The sequence below is a fragment of the Xenopus tropicalis genome, chromosome 2 (genome assembly GCF_000004195.4).
Source record: "Xenopus tropicalis strain Nigerian chromosome 2, UCB_Xtro_10.0, whole genome shotgun sequence".
Lineage (NCBI taxonomy): Eukaryota > Metazoa > Chordata > Amphibia > Anura > Pipidae > Xenopus > Xenopus tropicalis.
Genome location: NC_030678.2, coordinates 147,492,103 through 147,512,862, shown reverse-complemented (window position 1 = coordinate 147,512,862; position 20,760 = coordinate 147,492,103). Strand labels below are relative to the sequence as shown.

At 38.8% G+C, this 20,760-nt stretch overlaps 2 protein-coding genes and 1 long non-coding RNA gene across 8 annotated transcripts in view; 2 read left to right on the top strand and 1 right to left on the bottom strand.

Annotated features, from left to right (window-relative positions):
* The window catches only part of LOC101730739 (sterol O-acyltransferase 2), a 24,413-nt gene extending 12,065 nt beyond the window's left edge, over nt 1-12,348 (top strand). The window contains exons 8-15 of one of the 2 annotated variants that reach the window (XM_031897210.1): nt 237-321; nt 1,456-1,501; nt 2,738-2,867; nt 3,540-3,637; nt 3,733-3,831; nt 5,004-5,139; nt 6,873-7,018; nt 11,956-12,348. In XM_031897210.1, the coding sequence (XP_031753070.1) occupies nt 237-321; nt 1,456-1,501; nt 2,738-2,867; nt 3,540-3,637; nt 3,733-3,831; nt 5,004-5,139; nt 6,873-7,018; nt 11,956-11,991 (776 nt within the window). In that variant the 3' untranslated portion in view covers nt 11,992-12,348. Of the gene's footprint in view, nt 1-236; nt 322-1,455; nt 1,502-2,737; nt 2,868-3,539; nt 3,638-3,732; nt 3,832-5,003; nt 5,140-6,872; nt 7,019-9,017; nt 10,395-11,955 lie in introns of those variants that run through there. The other variant, XM_012957860.2, reaches the window with a different exon arrangement.
* LOC116408889 overlaps nt 1-14,051 on the bottom strand; it is a 26,197-nt gene extending 12,146 nt beyond the window's left edge. Inside the window, exons 1-2 of the long non-coding RNA XR_004221377.1 lie at nt 13,376-14,051; nt 12,067-12,187 (exon numbers count right to left, since the gene is read on the bottom strand). This is a non-coding gene — a long non-coding RNA (uncharacterized LOC116408889). The remainder of the gene's footprint in view (nt 1-12,066; nt 12,188-13,375) is intronic.
* Nucleotides 13,132-20,760, top strand: part of soat2 (sterol O-acyltransferase 2) — a 26,243-nt gene continuing 18,614 nt past the window's right edge. The window contains exons 1-3 of one of the 5 annotated variants that reach the window (XM_031895756.1): nt 13,132-13,229; nt 15,929-16,235; nt 19,389-19,694. In XM_031895756.1, coding sequence (XP_031751616.1) covers nt 19,683-19,694 — 12 coding nt within the window. In that variant the 5' untranslated portion in view covers nt 13,132-13,229; nt 15,929-16,235; nt 19,389-19,682. 5 annotated transcript variants of the gene reach the window in all.

Below are 20,760 nucleotides of genomic sequence, written 5' to 3'. Positions count from 1 at the left end.
AAGAGCTTGGTTAATTATTAGTCATATCATGATTTATAATCTAAGACTCCATCGTATTGTATGGTATGCACAACTTTGGTTAATGTGCAGCAGTATACAATCTTACAATGTACAAAAGTACACACAGGGGAGACCAGCATTACCATAAATAAATAAGTATAAATATACAGAGGTTATGTACCATTTTGACATTCAGAAAATACATTTCTCCTTTTTTGTTTTCCTTTGTCTCCTAGGAAAAGCGGTCCAACTACCAAAGTTTTCCAGTTATCTTTATTTCCTCTTCTGCCCAACTCTGATCTATAGAGAAAGCTATCCCAGGTAAAAAAAATTTTTAATAAAATAATTTAATAAGGACACATGCAAGGTGGGTGCCCATAATGTGATTCATTTAAATGTGTTGCCATTTTATTCAGCCACATACAGTAATTGCAGGAGTAAATGCTGATTGTATATATTTAGTAAAGTTAGAGGAAATCTGCATTTCTGGGGATCAGGTAGTAGTCATCCTTCGTTTTACTGGTTTGTAGTTCAGTTCTCGGCATGCTACTAATATGTGCAGGGTGCCCTAATGATAGTCTGTGGGTGGGAAGGTGGGATACCAATAGGGCACGAAGGACTGAACCACAGAGGTGACGCACCTTCTTTAATTTTAATGAAGTGCATGAGGTAAGCATTACCTTCTACAGTTACTGTGAGTATGTATTTGGTTAAATAAAATGGCAACTAATTTTAAACAATTCACTCTATGGGCGTTTGCCTTGTATTTGTTTTTACTCACTGTATATGCATTTAATAAAGGTTGCAACAGTGCTCACCTAGCTTATTAAATAATAGTCATTTATAGTCCCCAACTACCGGGCCGCGGATCAGTGACAGGCCGTGGGCTGTGTTGCAATGGGCCACCCCTGATCCCAGCAGTTGTTACACAATGGCACACGGAAGATGCGCATAAGGCCGCATATGACACGCTGACTTGCATAATGCCGCAACAGTGTGTCATACATGTCAAACAGTGATTGTCTGAGTGGTCTGCTAACTATAACCCCCCGGTAATTGAAATGCACCCCCACCGTAATTGTAAACCGGTCCGTGGTGCAAAAAAGGTTGGGGACTGCTGACATATGATATGTAACAACATCTAAACATAATTTTGAAAAATGTAACTTTTTGCAGCCAGTTCTCATCAGGGAATCATACTTTAACATTCCCTACACAGTATTTATGAAATGTTAAATACTGAAGTCCATTACATGATGTCTCTGCCAGTGTTATAAGCCCCCCAGGTGCTACATGAAATGCTGTGCATACTCTCCTGTAACTCCTTGACTTTAAATAAACCTAGATGTATATTGTTATATTTACATAGAATTAAGGAACAGTCTATTCTCTCCTCTATCCTAATGGTACAAGGATTTTATATGTGAATGCTGAGCACTTTTTGTGTCTTTTCAGAACTCCATGTATCAGATGGAATTTTGTGGCAAAGAATTTTGCTCAGGTAAGTCAATGACTTTCTATATTCTAAACAGGCTGCAATTCAATGAAAATAAACTACTTAATACAATAAATTTAATGCACTAATAATGTACAGGTATGGGACCTGTTATCCAGAATGCTCGGGATGCTCCTTCCGGAAAAGGGATCTTTCCGTAATTTGGATCTCCATACCTTAAGTCTGCTAAAAAAATAATTTAAACATTAATTAAACCCAGTAGAATTGTTTTGCCTCCAATAAGGATTAATTATATCTTAGTTGGGATTAAGTACAAGGTACTGTTTTATTATTAATAAGAAAAAGGAAATATTTTTAAAAAAATTATTTCCTTAAAATGGAGTCAATGGGAGATGGTCATTTTGTAATTGGATAATGGGCTTCCTGATAATGTGTCCAATACCTGTATTGTGCAACAGAATACAGTATTTATATACTCTGTGTATGTTTGTATATATATATATATATATATATATACACACACACAGTATATACACAAAAATAAGGAGATTATAGGAATTATAAGTCCCAGATTTAACACACAAGACCAGTGCTTTTATACAGGTCATAGAACTCCAAGGTGGCTACTAATATCCTCATATTTTACAACAGGAGTTTCAGTGATAAATGTAACAGAAATTACATTACTAAGCAACAATGATAACTTATGGCATTACTAAGCACAATTTATAAGGATTTCATTTAGAGGGTGTTCGTGGCTCATGTATTACAAATGTATTAAAGATGAGCTGTCATTGTGATAAAAATGTCATGAACTGCATTTGATATTTCACAAGTAGTTGTGTATTATGTGTAATATGTATAACATTATAATAACATTATATAACACATTATATTACTGAGCATCAGTTATAACTTATGATCTCATATGGTAAGTCACAAATACTGATAATAAGAAGTTTACAGGACATTCATGGCTCTTGTGAATTATATATACATATGTAATAAAAAATATATGCAACATTCGCCCTGCATACTCACTGCTAACTAACCACAATTTGTCCTTGTATTTATCAGACATCCTCTTTATTTCTGAGGCCCAAGAATTGTTAGTGGGAGTTAATAAGATAATTAGATTGCCAACTTTCTTTTTCTTGCACCATATGCTGTTTAATAACATTAGGCCATAAAATTTCATTATAGCTCACAAACTTTGTCTTATTATTTAAGGTGTAGGTTTTTGCTAAATTTAATTTTTCTCTAATTACTTTCTGCCTATAGTTCCTTGGATGCCTGTTTTTTTTGAACTATGTTTTCTTCACCCTGTGCATTCCGGTCTTCACCAATATGAGCAAACAACCATTCAGCACTAAAATGCTGGTGCTGTCTATCTTCCATGCTACTCTTCCAGGTGGGAGGAATCTTTTAGTTTGACCAAGGTAGCCTAGGATTGGCTGTACTGCAATTCTCATATCTGCTGTGCTTTTTTCTTCTTACTTACAAACAATTTTTGCCTACATACAAACAATTTTTGTTCTTCTTTTGGTGTATGATAGCACATATAATTCATTGTATGATATTTTAAGAGTAAAAGACACATAATAAACTATTTAGATGACACATCGTTATATACTGAAAATAAATTCCTCAAATATACAGGTCATATTTCAGTCTTCCACACAATAGACCTGAATTTCTAGAGAAACATATAGGTGTAGATATCCTAGGCTCATACTATTTGTTCATTGCTTTATGCTTTGGCTTTGTTCTATTTGGTGGACTTGTTACCACTAGGTGCACATCCTTGTCTCACAGCTCTATATAAATACGTTTTGTCTTGATTAACATTTCTTCAAATAGAAAGTCTGAACCCTTGCTTTCTCACCCTATATTCTTGTGCCCCCAGCCACAACACCTACTCCCTATATCCACTCATGAGGTATTGTGTGTTGGCCCAATGACACTGAAATTTATTATTGTTAAAGACCTTATTTTAGGTGCTCTTGGGGGTCTTCTCACATGCCAGAAACTTAATGGGATCACTGTGTAGATGTCATCAAGTCCCTTGCTTTGTGCCCCACAGGTACATTTGTGCTTTTGCTGTCGTTTTTTGCCTTGCTGCATTGCTGGCTGAATGCCTTTGCAGAGATGCTTCGTTTTGCTGATCGCATGTTCTACGAGGTAAGATCCATTCATTTTTTTTTTTGTCTTTGCCTTAATGTGTTTTTGGGCACCATGCTTACCTATGCAATTACTCTTTTTGTCTATCTGTGTAGGACTGGTGGAATTCAACGTCATTTTCAAATTACTATCGTACATGGAATGTTGTTGTACATGACTGGCTGTATTATTATGTATATCGAGACTTGCTTTCGGTAAGGGCGCTGTGGTTTTTGCACAGGGTGAAATTCCATATACAAATATTTGACTTAGCATTCAGTGAGCAGACCTTAGATGATTCTTCATCAGTGTATATACAGAAATATTTTTTCAAGACGTTTTGTTTTGGGATAGTGTTTAACTAGGCAACTTCCCAGAGATGACTTAATGGAATGAATCAATTAAAAAAGAAGGGGATCCAAGTCTACACTCCCTTGCTTTGAAATGGAGAAAGTAGGTTGGAAAGGGGAATGGGGGTATGGTAGGGGGAGACCAAGAGATATCTGAACAGAACCGGTTTATGAGAAGCCATCAATTAATATGAGTGATATCTTGCTGTTGGTACATAATTTTACGGTCACAAAGTGGAAATAATCAATGAGCAAGCAGAAGGTTGTTTTGGAGTATTTATGTTTGGAGGTATCTCTCCTGGCACTCCCATATGTTTCAAATTTTTGGCTCACTGACACATTGATCACACTGACATTTTGCCCATGGCTAAGTGCCCATAGGACACGAAACATGACGGAACGTCTCTGGAGAGTTTTATTTTAATGTAGCTTTGGATAAAGACATTTTTTATTTTTACAATTTGTGACCCTTGTGGATCCTTTTGATTGCCTATAAGCCTATGCTGTTTGCTATTTATGGATATCCGCTACCCAAGCTAAGGGGCTGGGGCTTATGCACCTGGAACACTTGTTTCACTTGGCAAGCACTTCTACAGTTGGTCATTTATGTTACCTGCATTGTTTTTTAGGGTGTGATCTCTCCTGGCACTCACTGACACTGGCTCACGGACAGATTTTTATCAGTTTCTCTCTATGAATTCAGTCAATGAATGTGTTGGTCTTTCTGTATTGTTAGCCCAAGGGCTCTAATATGCAGAAACCCTTTCTTTCCTAGTTATAGCTAAGCCCCCAACAATTGCTATCTCCATGCCTTCATTTATAAGATTGCCATGAGTAATAATATCTGTGCAGACCACTGGTGCTTAAATAGCATTCCCAGAGTGTAGTTACTAGCATAACTTGGTCTCACTCCAGTTAAAAGAAAAAAGAGGGTATTTTTGCCACTTGCTAGATGTTCCTTAATATGAAAGTATTAACAGAAATATTCTATAAAAGAAGATGTTCCTAACATCAATTTTTTAATGATTTTATTTCAGTTGTGTAACCAGCGGTACCGTGCTGGGATCATGCTGACTGTGTTCCTCCTCTCTGCCTCCGTTCACGAATATGTCATAACAGTGTCTTTTCGCTACTTCTATCCTGTAATGTTCTGCTTATTTGCCATATTTGGAGGTAACTTCTTGTATTATTATCTATTATAAAACTTCATAATGTATCATGACATGCAGGCATTTTTGTGCATTTGAAACAATGGTTTGGAGACAAGTCAAGAATATATTTCTATAAGGGCTTTGTTAGTGATATTTGTGCAGATATTTTATATTGAGTTTCAGAGAAAACTGGAAGGCCCTTCAGTATTGCAGCTTTGTTAAAATGTAAAAAGTCTAGCCATTGTGGAGCAAGGACAGTTTGGTTATGAGATGCCCATATAGTAAGAGATTACAGTTGTTTAAATAACCATTGTATTAATGTGTTGATGGTATGCATTATTATGTTAAGGATTAGGTGGGATGTATTTAAGCTGTTATTATGGTTTGTTTGAATGCAAGGCAACCAGTGAGAGTTGCCTAATACAATTATCAATGTCAATGGGGATATGTGGTGAGCAACTCAAGAGATGCCATTATAATTACTACAGAAAATGGATAATCAGCATATTAACCCTTGATGTGCTAATATAATCATTGTAGAAAAGGCCAATGAGCATTACATTATTTCCATAAAAGCAAGTAAGATCACTAAAAAAGTGCCACTGAGCAATCTAGATAGCCATCTTGGATTTTCTCTAAAGAACAGAGAAGTCAACGTGGCCGGTATGAGGAGGGCGGCAGTGGTGGCAGCAAGGGGAGTAGAACAAAATTTAACACATTGTGACACAGTGGGATATTTTTCACTTGCAATAAATCTGGGCTACCGCAGGCATCTCCCCATGTGCAATAATCTTTGTGTGGTCTCAGTCTAACAGTTCTGCAGATAGCTCAGCCATGCTGTTTGGCAGTAGGAAAGTCCAACATGCTGACTTGTGTTAGAATACCCTGTAAATTATATCAGAATAATTGGAGTGATGTCATCAGATATCGGTGCTTAGTAATATGATTTCTATCACATGACTCATTGAAACGCGTATTGTACTACATAATGCACCTCCTGTTGTAAAATATAAGGCCTTCACCTTCAAGTTCCACAACCTGTTTTAAAACATTTGTCCTTTGGCTTGTACGTTTATATGGTCACAGAACTTCTTGGTGACTTGTACCCCCTGCTGTAAAATATAAGGATATATTAGTCACTATATATATTATGCGATGGGATATCTCTGCAATAAGTCTTTGTCTTTATCTTTCTATAGCTTTTTAATGCTCCTTGTTTATTTTTTTATGGAAAACAGATAATAATTCTGAATCTGATTCTTGTTCAGAACAGCATTTTATACATATTTCTCTCTATTACATCATAATATAAACCTGACATTTAGGGGCGAAATGTGAGTTTGAGCTTAAAAGTGATACTGACATTAAAAAACTACTTTTCAAAATATTAATGTACATAAAAAGTAACCTATAGGTCATATTGATTGTTTTTCATTGACATGGCTGTAAGTAATTGTTATATGACTGTTTTGCCAACCTGACTGACCCTTCTCAGCCTGTCAGTTACAGCTTCTAATGCTAACGGCCTCCTGCTGCACAAATATGGCCGCCCCCTCATAGAAGAAAATGGGGGATCAGACAGGTAATGTAACAGCATCAGGCAAATACTTTTATGGCAAAATTATAAAGAGCATGCAAACTCAATGTTATGATAGATGTTACCAAAAGTTGGGATCAAGTACAAGGTGGTTTTATTACTACAGAGAAAAATGAAATTCCTTCCTTTCATATCTCGTCTCACCATCCCTTTCACAGTCCTCTTTAATTTCATGATTAATGATAAACGTAAAAGCCCCATCTGGAACGTGATGGTTTGGACTTTCCTGTTCATTGGTCAGGGCATCCAGCTGTGCCTGTACTGCCAGGAGTGGTATGCTCAGATTCACTGCCCTCTCACTGAGGTAAGAGGTTCCATGTGTCTTGAACCAATACTCTTCTTCATACTGTTTCTGGTGCTAACATATTTTTTTCCATCTATTGTCAAAGGCTCATGGACAGTCATACTTGTCCTTCAAATATTAACACTGATATTTTTCTAGATTAAAAAAGTAAATTTTGAATCTTCCAGTTCAGGTATTTCATTTTACTTCTGTTGAGTTTTATAGTGTCAGCAGAAAACACCCCATATGTACTCAAGCACAGTTATTTGGAAATAATTCACTTTTGCTTTTAATTTGTGCATTCATCAAGTGGGCATGACAACATGTAATGTGCAGCTGTTTTCTTGAAAAGGTGGGGTTTTGTTCCATGATGAGTCCATCATGTTCAACCCTTCCAACTAAACCCAGCACACACAAACCTATACACTCACATACATAAACTATATATACTATACAAACATTAATACGGACTGTAGATATTAGTATCACAATAGCCTTGGATATTTTGCTTGTTCAAGAACTCATCCAGGCTCCTCTTAAAGGCATTAACAGAATCTGCCATTACCACATCTCTAGGAAAGGCATTCCCCAACCTCACTGCCCTCACCGTGAAAAACCACCTACGCTGCTTCAAATGGAAGCTCCGTGCTAGAAACCAAGCTTGGAAGCAATAAAGGATATCACGCCTGGTGTTGTGTAGGTGGTGAGGAGGTGATGGGCATAGGCTGCCATTTGGATGGAAGTTATGTGAGCATTTGTCTTTCTGTTCAGCTACTAGTTAGAACAAAGATATATTTATTTTTAATTTTCACATTGCATTGCCCTGCAGACAAGACAAAAAATCCTCTGCACTCCCCCATATTAATATATTTAGGATATTAAAGGGTATATTTATCATGCTGTATAAAAAGTGGAGTAAAACATCACCGGTGAAAATCAGATGCTTTGCTTTGATTTTCTAACTGTTGAAATCTAATTGCTGATTGGTTGCGCTGGGCAACATCACCAGTAATGCTTCACTCCACTTTACACAGCATGATAAATATACCCCTCAGACATTCTGAGCAATAAGCTAACAAATTGCTCAAAACAGGGATTGTTTGTCCATATATTGCAATATATATGGTCAACTAGGTTTAAGTTTGGCCAGTCCTACAGTAAGTTATATCGGATTCATTAAGAATTCTACTGCTTCAGTATATATTTTTCACAGGGACATAAGGTGGCCATACACACTATAATTAGGACCACTAGTCATAGGAAAGATAATTTGTCCACTCTACTAACGTTAAGACCTGGATCGTCAGATATGCAGGTAAAAACAAAGGAATTCTTTACCCCAATCTACCGATTTAGCATTAACGTTACAATGTTTGGGCACCTTCAAATACACCCAATCAAAATATTCAGTTCTGCCCAATCGACGAGATAACCGTTGTTCAAGGCTTTAACCGATATCAGTTGCTTCGTCTCTCACCATACATGCACCAAACTTTTTTTGTACCATAGTACCTGTGTCTAGTATAAATAAATTTAAAGCAACTGGACTTGTTTGGTAATACCAAACAAGTCCAGTTGCTTTAAATTTATTTATACTAGATATACCATGACCTGGATGAATGAAAATCTTCATAGACATAGTACCTGTGCATGTATGACCACCTTAAGTTTTACCTGCAATAGGCTTGCTTTCCAATGGTAAAATGTCCAGATAGTTGTCCTTTTTATTTGACAACACAGAGATAACCTGAGTGTATGCATTTTGTGCTCACTCTTTGCCCCTCCCCCTCTCTAATAGTTTAAACCTGTTTAGAGTTGAACACTTTCCAATAAAAAGGGCATCCATTAATGTCCTCAATATACTGATATGGATGAGTGCAAAAGATTTTTTTCTGTATATATTTTGTGGTCACTCCTTCTCCTAATGTTCTGACATTGGTTAGAGGCGAGCACAACTTTCCCTTTTGCTGTAGCATTGCTCTGATGTTTTCTTCTTATCCAAGACGTTATCTCTTGACAGAAAACCTTTTGGGGATTGGTGACTCCTCGATCCTGGTCCTGTCACTTATAGCCAAAGAACCTTGTATCAGCCTAACACCTACAACGTCTAACAGGACTCTTCTTTGTAATTAATATTTCACAAGAGCCTAAGAAGATCAAGTTTACTATAGGAGCAACCACAAGATGTAGCAACATTTTCAGTTTGTTGGAGACAAGATGGAGCTCCTTAGCTGGATGGATTCTGAATAAATAAACCAACAAAGTATTTACTTAAATTTCCCTGGTATGGGCCTTGCCTTACCAAACATGGGGACCATAGTGCTGATTAGGTGCTACACTGCAATAACATTTCCTATAATTTTTTGTTACGTTAAATTCACAAGAAATTAGGAGATGCTAAATTATATCACTGGTCAAGGAATAAGGGAATAGATACCATATTTATATGTATTCCCCCTATAAATAGCCAAAGCAGGCCAAAACCTGCAACTGAATAAACCGAGTTGTTATTATTATTTAAGATGACAGTGATCATCATAATAGTGTTGATAGTGGCAGTGGTGATAGCACTCTTCCTAAAAGCCATGATGATAAAAACTCTAAGCAGGGTAAATCACCAGATAGAGAAAAAAAGGTGCAAAGGCATTTGGAATAATTGGGAGGAACTGGTTGGAAAAAAAATAATCAACCTATGCCCACTAATACTGCTGAAAAGGAAATAAATGCTTTCTATCTAGATCAAAATATTGATCCTGTTGAATGGTGGAAGAGACATAGAATTATCTTCCCAAATTTAGAAAAACTGCTGAGATCTATCTCTGCTCTCCACCTACATCAGTTCAAAGTGAACAGCTTTTTAGTACAGCTGGGGATGTTTGTTCTCAGTCACTCTAGTCTGTCTGAACGGCTTATTTTTCTGAAAGCAAATGTCAAGTTTATGACATAGACTACTACTATGTGACTGCAAATGTGTCTGCTGCATGTTGTCTGTCTATTTCTGATGAGTGCCACTAACTTTAAGTTAGTTATCATTAGTTCAAGTTGCCAACTTGCCACTACTAGGAGGAATTCCACACATTCAAGCTATGCAAAAATGCAGTGCAATTAACCCTTTTGACAGTTTTACTGCTTTTATTGTATAAATGATGATGTTGATGTGCACGTAATGGCAAAGCTTTTATTGTACTAAGTGACTACTACTAGTATAGTATTACTAGTATTTCATTATGTTTGATGCCTTTATTAGAACAGTCCTCAACAGTCTAGTCCTGAGTATGGCATGGCAGTATGACAGTATGGCATGTACAGTGTATGAATTCTGGACTTTTTCAACATGTCAATTCAATATGTCTTCTACAACTCCTCAATCAATAAAAAGCAGAAGTAACACATCAAACATCTTTTTTATTTTATTTTTTAAAGTATAGCATAATAAATAAATTACAATCAATTTCAGTTACAGTTAGTCACATACATTCTATTTTTTTGGCAACTAAAAAGTGTTTACCGTATATTACAATAATTAAACAAGCTGTAGGCAAAGGCTTGCTAACTGTAATACCCTAGCCCTGCTATGCATATGTTTCCAATGTTTTCTGTAACTTTAGTAAATGTTTTACTATCTACTCAATAGGATTTGGTTCGAGATTCGGCCAAATCCTTCAGGGTGGATTCGGAATTTCGGCCGAATCCAAAAAAGTGGATTCGGTGCATCCCTACTAAAAATCGTTTCCCTGTATGACGCCATGTCAACATTCACTAGGTTTTGCCAGTGTCGGACTGGAACACCAGGGGCCCACCAGGAAACCTTAAAACATGGGCCCACTCTCCAAACTATTTTTTCTCCTTTTCTCATTTAACATCTTCATTCTTCTATTATTTTTAATTACATGCTAGCATCTATCTTTCCATTTATTTTTCTCTTTGCTCATTCAGAAATAGGGAATGACCATGAAGTAGGCCAAATGGTTAGGAGCAGGAGGGCCCACTGACCCCTGGGCCCACCGGAGTTTTCCAGGTATCCTGGTGGGCCAGTCCGACACTGGGTATTGCCCTGTGAAGGCTCCCAAAGCTTTTAAAGTCCAACCCCACCCTCCAATTGAAAGCAAGTTTTCTCTTTACCTGATTACACCATATCTGGGTGCAAGTGCTGTGTGCTGTGCATGTGGCCTTCTACACCCCTCATGAATGGGTGAGGGAGGTGTTGGTTATTTTGGCTTCGGATATTAGTTTTGCAACAAGCAATCCATGGGGAATCCTTAAAGATGGCAAAATCTACCAGTAAGTGAAATTAGGGATATGGTCAGGAAACCCAATGCAATTTTCAGACCAAACAACAACTGCAACATAAAAATTCTTCAACTGAATTTTAAAGACATGTGAAGGAGATTTAAAGTAAAGGGTTTATCACTGGGGGAAGCCAATTTGTTAGGTATAAAAAAAACAATTTGATAGGATATAATTGCCTTCCTCACATCCTGTGCTGGCCCTCTTCTTCACTGAAGAACACACTGGCCAGGGGTTGAATTCTAGTAAGCTATGGGCTGCCATCTTTACTTATGTCCCAGGTCTATGATGCAGCTCTGGGCTGTAGAGCAACAGTTTGTTTTTTTACTCCAGTGTCCACGTGCACAGCTCAGACAAGCCATAAGGAATACGTGGGAAGGGGAAGAAAAGAGCAACAAAGCACTAACTATAAACGTACCCCAAGCTGCCCCCCTCCCCCAGTGATTAATGATTTTCTTCTCCTTTAAGTCTAACTGTAGGCATATTAAACTAAACTAGTAAAGGAACAAGGTAAAACATCAAGTAATTTACTAGGCCTATACTACTCCTCTAATGTCAATGCTGCTTGATATTGTCAAAGCTGTAATCAGTCACATGAACTGAATGAAGGGACATTCTTAACATATAATTAGCATGTATTGTTCTTACACATACTCACTGCTTAATCACAGATGAGCAAAGAAACAAGGACGGTGCTACAGCATTGATAAAATATGCTGCTTAATACCAATCTGTCCAGTCATGGAAAATCCAACCAAAGCTCCTGCTTTATAAATACCCACCTGAGAGTATCCCCGTCAACAGCAATGTGCTTGGCCCTCTCTTGGTAACGTACAGCGCGCACCTCGCGGATTTCACGAATTCGACGCCTCCAGTTCAGGAAGTCATCCATGTCCTAACCTGCTAACAGAGATAAGCAATGGTACTTTAGCAGCGAGCTACCATCAAGGCAACATGGCCTATCCTATAAATCACACCTACTTTATTCAAGGGGTTGTTGACCTTTAAATTAACTTTTAGCATGTTGAAAGAATGCTGAATTTGCAATAAAACTTAATCTTTTATTATTTGTGGTTTTTAAATTATTTAGCTTTTTATTAGGCAACTCTCCGGTTTGGAGATTTAGCAGCTATATGATTGCTAGGATCAAAACTACCCTAGCAACCAGACGGTGGATGAATGAGAAACTGAATTATAAATAGGAGTGGGCAGTGATAAGCAACAAAAGTTACAATAGTAATTAAACTGTAGCCTCACATAGCAACAGTGTCTTGGCTGCAGGGGTCAGTGACCCCCATTTGAAAACTAGAAAGAGTCAGAAGGGGAAAGCGAACCATTCAAAAACTATAAATACAAAATGAAGACCAACAACTGGCCATCCTATACTAAAAGCCAACGTAAGTGAACCGCCCCTTTAAACATTGCCTCTTTCTTTTTTTATTGATTAAAGTGTGACTGCCCCAGAACTCCCAGAATCTGTAGAGTGAAGCTGGGGGTCCTACGTGCCTATTCTGATGGAAGAAGGAGATTTTATGTATAATTTAGAGATGATAACACCGCCAACTGCTGTTGAACGCCCAGTATCCCCACAAGGTTTTTAGTGGGACGCTGGGATTTGACATGTAACAACAGCTGGAGGGCAGCAGGATGGACATTACTCTCTCAGGGGCAAGTGGGAAATGAACTGATAAGCAGTTTTATTATATTAATATACATTTTAACCTGTCTTAGAGTTTTGGGGCCCTAAGGAATTTGCTGTGGAGCCCACTAGTTAGCTATGCTAGGTGCCCGGGGTAAGTGCCCCTTTCTGCCCTACACAGGACCCCCTGAGAGATACCCTAACCTAAGTGTAAATAGCCATGCTATATAGCTAAATAAGAACGGACCAATGCAGGTGAGCCAGGACTGAGCGCAGGGGGAGGCGGGACCACACAGCACATCCAGGGTAAGTTGGATTTACCTTCTCGTACCTTACACACCGACTGGATATTACTACACACGTAGGTACGGGATATACCCGGCTATAGTCTTCCACCTCTTCCATGACAGAGAAACACGCAGCCTGCCCATCTCTACACACAGTCCTCTTACCTTCCGCCATGGAAACCATCAGTCCCAGCCATCCGCCTCTTACTCACTCTCTGCTACGGAAGCCAGTCAGAGCTAGACTTTGTGAAGGGCAGGAGAAAGCAGCCAATCTGCGTTCTCCATTCTGAAGGCTAGTAAGGAACAACCTATGGGAAATAAGACGTATGTTGGGAGGCGGGGAATACGGCTTGCGCGAATATGTATTTTATTTTTTTAGTGGGAATGATGATGTGGGCTGAAGGCGATTAGCTGGTAGTGACTGTTCATAGGGGAAATGGAGGAGGATGGATTTAAAGTACAAGGAGCTTCTTATCGGGCTGCCAAACAGTCAATAAATTAAAAAAAAAACTTGGGGGATGGATGGTTTGTAGTTGGGTTAACAATGTGCCCCATGTGACCTGTATGAGGGAGGCGTGGCAAACAGGCCCCACAGGGGGCGGTAGTGCTGTCAGAGGATGCTGAGAGATGAGTTGTAGGTCAATATTTGTAGGTTGTTGTTAGAAGCAGCTTTTCAACACCTGTAGGGTTCGGATTATAAATACCCCTCTACATGTTTGAGATTATAGTTTAGTATGGGTGCCAAAGGAGCAGCTATCGGCTTATTCTGCCATCCATACACTGGGCTAAATCAGCATGGGGAAAGATCAGATCATACAGTGGTCCTGTAGAGACTGGCCGGGCATGTAAGAACAAACGTCTAGTGGAAAAACACCAGGAGCTATGCCTGAAAATAAATAGTAGGGGCAACTTCTGGAGGCTGATGGGTAATCAATGTGGCTAACATGGGTAGTAGTTTCCAGCATACTAATTGCCAGTGCCACTTCGCCACTCCATTGGCCATTGCATCATATAAGATATGTAAAATATATATGAACTCTAATCAGTGGCACTCTGCCATCTTTCTGTGTAGCTGGGCGGTTTTAAAGTCAATTTCAAGTGGGAACAGAAATGACCTTAGGCAAGCCAAAACCTCAGGGCATCCCTGGCAATCCCAAGCTTCTCCTAACCACTTGCTCCACTCACATTCTCCCACCTCCACTCCTACTCCGGACTTTCCCCACTCCTGCTGAGAACTTTCCCGCCTGAGTGCCACTTACCTTTAGATCCTGATCCACAGGGCCAGAGTTAGAGAACAGAAATATGTGGTTAAAGCTCAAATACCACTCATGCTTACTTAAAAAATAGTATAAAATTAATTTACCTGAAATAAATGTATACTATTTAACAAAGCATGAGTGGTATTTGAGCTATAATAATCCTCTCTAGTAGTTTTATCCTCCTTTGGTCACCAGGGGGAGGTATGCCTTATACCATTTTTATTTTTTAGTTTCAGGGATCTTCATTATTCTAGTACTTTGTAACAGAAATATGTGCCTAGGGTCTGAGCACCCCCTACTCCCTACTGCTAATTCTAGCAGATTTTCTTTATTACTTGTGGGATTGCCACCATATGAAAACCTGGATACAAACTAAGGACATGGACTATGTGCTACTGTGTTTGAAATGAGCAATATTTAACACATGCCCAGTTAATCATAACTTTTGAGCAGATTCCTTTCTCTTCAGACTAGAGGGGTGTGAGTTTCTGGCAGGTCCTGGTCCAGGTTTCTGCATTTCTTATGTTACTTTCTTTCTGCTTCCCTTTCCTTACTTTATCTCTGCTCTTTTCTATTTATCCCTCCATTAGTTACTATAAAGTAATAGATTGGTGCAGTGCACATGTCCAAACACGATAATCAGATTAGACATAATACAATAGTTTACTTATTGTTTATTGTATCTGTACAACTCATTGCATAGATTATATGTTCTGCATTGTAACTGAAGTAAAAAAAAAATAAAAATGAGTCAAAATGGGGACTTTTCTTGAAAATTAGTAGTTTGCAAATAGAAATTGTAAACAATATAGTCAGTCAGGTTTAAAACTACAAAAGTGCACTAGTCAGTCCGAATTTTGGTTTCATAGTGTTGGACAATTATAAACAGTTTTGGCTAAGGGGCCTTCCATTCTGATTTCTACCAGCAAAACCTGCCAGGTATCAAAATCCAAGTGGGTAATGAGCACATTGTATATTGGTGCAGTTCTTAGTTGAGGCTGAGGTTTTGGCCACATGGTAAAAAATCTGCTTGTTTCACAACCTCAACAAATGAGCAGATATATCTTTGTATGGCCAGCTTTAGATATATGAAACAATTGCAGTAAAACATGCTGTTGCGAGCTAAAAGTCTTGTGAATTGAAGAAAGTAGAAGGTTTCTTGCAGGGCTGTACAATTGGAGTGGGAAATAAACGGAAACGGAAACAAAGCATGACAATAGGTCAGAGCTGTGCTTGTTATTGTTTAAATATGGGTTATATACCAGCTACATACACAAGCACATCAGCAATGGTTGTGCATGGTGTAGGGATTGATCTGTTATAGGAAATTTTGCTGTATTTTGTAATGTATAAATAAGTTAATTTCTTGCTAGACATTGTACAACAAACGTTTTCAGGGCCAGATGCAGGAGAACTGTATAGGATAGGATATAACTACCTCTCTCCTTCTATGTCCAAGATATAGGGGTTCGAGGGGTTAAGAATGCATCTGGGCCCCAGGACCTGGCGACACATGAACACAAGGGATATGCTATTTCATCAAAGGATTGAACCACGAAAGAACCCCCTGCATGGTACTCCACATTCAGCATTATAGAGAAAAGGGATTAAGAATCTGGTGGTACTTACGGTCTTGGGTATTTGAAGCAAAAAGACAATGGGCCCTTGAAAGAAGAAATCCAACGGGCTTTCCCTTACAGTGATGCATGTGTGGGCAGCAACAATTCCAAGGCTGAAGAAACTAAGATTAAAATAATTTATATAGTGTAAGTAAAGTTTATTTTGCTTGACAACCACAATAGAAAACAATTTTGAATTATTTCTTAAGGTGACAGGTCTGCTTTAAGTGCTACTTACAGAAAGGCCATCTCTCATAGGCTCCATTTTAACTGATTCACATTTTTTCTCTGTAGTAATAAAACAGTACCTTGTACCTGATTCTAATTAAAATAAAATGAATCCTTATGAAGACAAAACACTCCTACTTAGTTTAATTAATGTTTGGATGATTTTTTAATACGGTTAAGGTATGGAGATCCAAATTACTATAAGGTCCCTTTTCTGGCAAACCCTAGGTCTTGAGCATTCTGGATATCAGGTCCCATACCTGTATAGTTTAACCGTTACATTGTCTAACTACAGAGAACTTTGCACTTGTAGCCATTTTATTACTTGCATTTTACCACAAATGCCGTATGGAGATGGATTAGCTTCCTGTTAGGGCTCTGGTTCACAAATCTCCCTTGTTGCGGGCGACTAATCTCCCCGATATGACATCCCACTGGCAGTGAGAGTCAATCAAGACCCCTGACTAAGGCTGGTGCCACACATGGCGTTTTTCCACTGCATATTTTCTAATTCTCTCGGCGGCTGAAAAACGCCTGATATCATCATCCATAGAAATAGCTTGAAAAGACATAAAGCAAACCACACAATGCGGAAATACGCTAGAAAACACCTTAGCACGGATTTTTCAAGTGTAGGCCGAAATACGCCAGTATTTGCAAAGCAAGCTATTCCTATGTATACGCAAAGGCAGCTGCCAGATCTAGTGGGAATTCGCAGCGTTTTTTACTATTTCGCACTATTAGCACCATGGAAACGGGATTTGCTTACGTCACCAGTACTAGGCTGAAAAACGCCATAGTCAGGGGCTGTGTGGCTTGTGCGGCGTTTTTAGGCTGAGAAAAAACGCAGCAGAAAAACGCCACGTGTGGCATCAGCCTAAAGGGAAGGTGTTGTTTGATCACTGAATGCAGAGATCTGATGAAGAGTTGAGATGTTTCTTTGAAAGTTGGTCTAAAGTAGATAAGAGGGCCATCAGGAAAAGAGTGGACTTTTTTCATGAGTTTCTGAAAAAGTGAGGAAGAAGATGCTTGATTTTAGCAAGAAGTTTAAAGAGGTGGTTCACCTTCAAGTTAACTTTTAGTATGTTATACAATGGCCAGATCTTTGCAACCTTTTAACTGGTCATCATTTTTTAATTATTTGCTTTCCTTTTCTGACTCTTTCCGGCTTTCAAAAGGGGGTCACTGACCCCAACAGCCAAAAAAACCTATTGCTCTTTGAGGGTACAGTTTTACTGTAATGTTTTATTAATTATCTTTCTATTCAGATCCACTCCTATTCATATTTCAGTTTCTCATTCAAACCACTGCCTGGTTGCTAGGGTAATTTGGACCCTAGCAACATATATCTGCTTTTGCTGAATATAAAGCTAAATAATTTGAAAACCACAAATAATAAAAAATGAAGGCCAATTACAAATTGTCTCAGAATAGCACTCTCTACAACATACCAAAAGCTAATTAAAGTATTATGTGTTTTGTTTGTTGTATAATAAAGTTTCTTTTTCCTTTTCAGTAAAATAAAATGTTGGTTTTAAGTGATATTGTGAAGTAAATGTGGGTTTTCTCCTGCTTGTCACTTTCTTACTGATCTAAAACTGTATTAATGCCCTGAAAACTCCGTACTGTTCTTTATGCCTTGCCTGATCATTTGCTGTATGATCTTATCCCGAGTGCTTTGATGCTGATGCTAGATTGAAGGTAATCAGACCACTTTAAAAAACTTATGGATATCTAAAAAATCCAGGTCTGCATTGATTGCGGTTTAACTTAAAGCAATCAGTGCAACATGAATCTGTTAAAAGTATCCCTAAATGTGATCTGGTAATCTTATGCCTGATCCCTATTGTTTCATGATCAGCCTGTTCCTGAACCATGCCTTCTGTCAGCTTTGCCTGTTTTCCCTGCCCTGCCGACAGTCAGTGCCAACCTTACCTTTAGTGCCTGTCCTGCCGACAGTCAGTGCCAACCTTACCTTTAGTGCCTGTCCTGCCGACAGTCAGTGCCGCCCTTACCTTTTGTACCTGTCCTGCCCACAGTCAGTGCCAACCTTACCTTTTGTACCTGTCCTGCCTGAACTAAATAAAGGAAAATGCAAGTGAAAGTGAAAATTAAAATGCAAACAGCAGGTTAATTAGCTCCTGATTTGCCCTAATGCGTGTCTGACTCTAAGCAAGTACTGATGTGAGTATCTAAACACCCTCTATAACACATTGTGTAAAATGTTGGTGCTATATAAATCAAGGCTAGTAAACTGCCTTTGACTTGCCACTTTAAAGGCAGATTGATAGCCTCCATGACTGATACCAATTGGCAAGGCTGAAAATCCTGGGCTAGGGCAGCACTAGCTATAAGAGCAAACCCTGTATGTTTAGCCCAGTTATCAGCTGAATGAGCCTCACAGCAGATGTGTTTCAACTAACCCCATGTCATTAAGTAATTATCCACTTGAGGCATTTTTTTGACCTCTTTGCATTTTACCATGAAGAGCACTTCCAATGAAAATATATCTAGGACTTTATCACGCTTGGGTCATGTGGTCAGAGGACATCTGTGGATGGCCTGATCACAGAGCAATGTGGAAATGTGAATTTATTTGGCTATGTTTTTCATCAGATAATGATGTTTGCACATTTTCTGCTAAATCTTGGTAAAAAGTAAAATGTATTATAAAATGATAAGGGTGGATTATGATGTCACTGGCCCCAGACAGGAGGTATATAGGGAATTTACCAGTGTTCTATAATGCAGGTTAACATGCAATGGAATTCTTCGCTTGATGTGAGCACAGGCAGTAGAGAAATTAAGCATTAATATTTCTAACATTTATTTGGGTTATATTAAGGCCAAAGAACCAGGGAACTGGCTTTACATGCTGGAATGTATGATAGGGAATGAGTCTGTTATAGACACCAGGATACAATGTGACTAATCCTGCAGGCAAAAGTTCTATATACTCATCTAACAATGTTATATATGTCTTACAACATAAAATCTAAAAGCTAACTAAACTCAATATACAAATGGATTAAACACTTGTTGAAACATCTATATTTTTTTTCTTGCAATCAGATAATTTGGGGAATTTAGATCAAAGTTCACTTTAAATTCCAAAGGTTAAATCAGACACTTCAGCTGATAGGGAGAAACAAGCTGACCTGAAACCTTGAGGGGAAGGAGTCAGAGGAGGAGGAGGAGGAGAAGAAGAAGAATTACCGGTAACGTGTTGGAAGAGGGAGCAAGGACTCCTATGTTCAGCAAGAGGAACTGTGGCCCCTGAAAGGCACAGAATGGCCCCAGTGGAGGAGAAGGAGGAAGATTCACTGAGGCAAAGGAAGAACCATCACCCAAAGGAAGCAGCTTGCAATGGAAAAGCAGGTAAAGTTCCATTTCTCATACACAGAGTGTGTCCAGTAATTCCCATTGCTTTTGTGCTACTTAGTTACCTGTGGGGAGAGGGGATGAACAAGTGTATAAAGCAATCTGATTTTTATTTTGTGATAGATTCTGAAAGGTATGGAAATCCCTCCACCTCTCCCAGCATTGGCGTATTCATCCCAAGCTTGTTTCCTAAACTCACCTCTGCACCCCCAGCCATATCTGTATCTGCTCATCATCATTTGCTTTCACATACTAAATTAAAGGAAAAGTTCAGCTTTGATTGACTTCTGTTATGTTGTAGATGGGCTGTTATAAGCAACGTTTCAGCTGGTCGTAATTCGTTGATATTCTGCCTATTTGTAGTTTGCATACTGTCATGCTGATTGGATCACAGACCCCCTTAACTATCAAACAGATTTACTGTGAGAGTTTAGCATTGTTGTGATTGGTATTTTTTTTTATAGGTTATCTTTGCTTTCAGAGCACCTCCTTCAAACTACTGCTGTCTGGTTGCTATGATAATTAAACCCTAGCAACCAGATAACTGTTAAAATGTAAGGCCCAAGAGTTGCAGAATAATAGATGTACAGGGTATTAAATAAGCAAAGACTTAAGGTGCCCATACACTATAAGATCCGCTCGCTTGGCGATGTCGACAAGCGAGCGGATCTTCACCCGATATCCCCACCTGCGGGTGGCCGATATCAGGTAGCAAGTAACTGGCCCTGGGGCCAAACGATCGGATTACATTTGTGGTTATGGGGCAGTCGGTTCGGGGACCGCATCAACGAGCCGATGCGGTCCCCGATCCGACTGGATTTTCTAACCTGGCCGATCGATATCTGGCCAATTTCAGGCCAGATATTGGTCGGCCAGGCCACTCTGTTCTGCCCATACACGGCCGATTAGCTGCCGAATCGGTCCAAGGGACCGATATCGGCAGCTATAGTCGGCCCGTGTATGGGGACCTTTATGTAGGTCATATTCAGCAACCACAAAAAAACAGATTTGACTGTAAGGCTTACATGTTGTTTTTCATATTTCTTTTTTTTATTGTTTATTT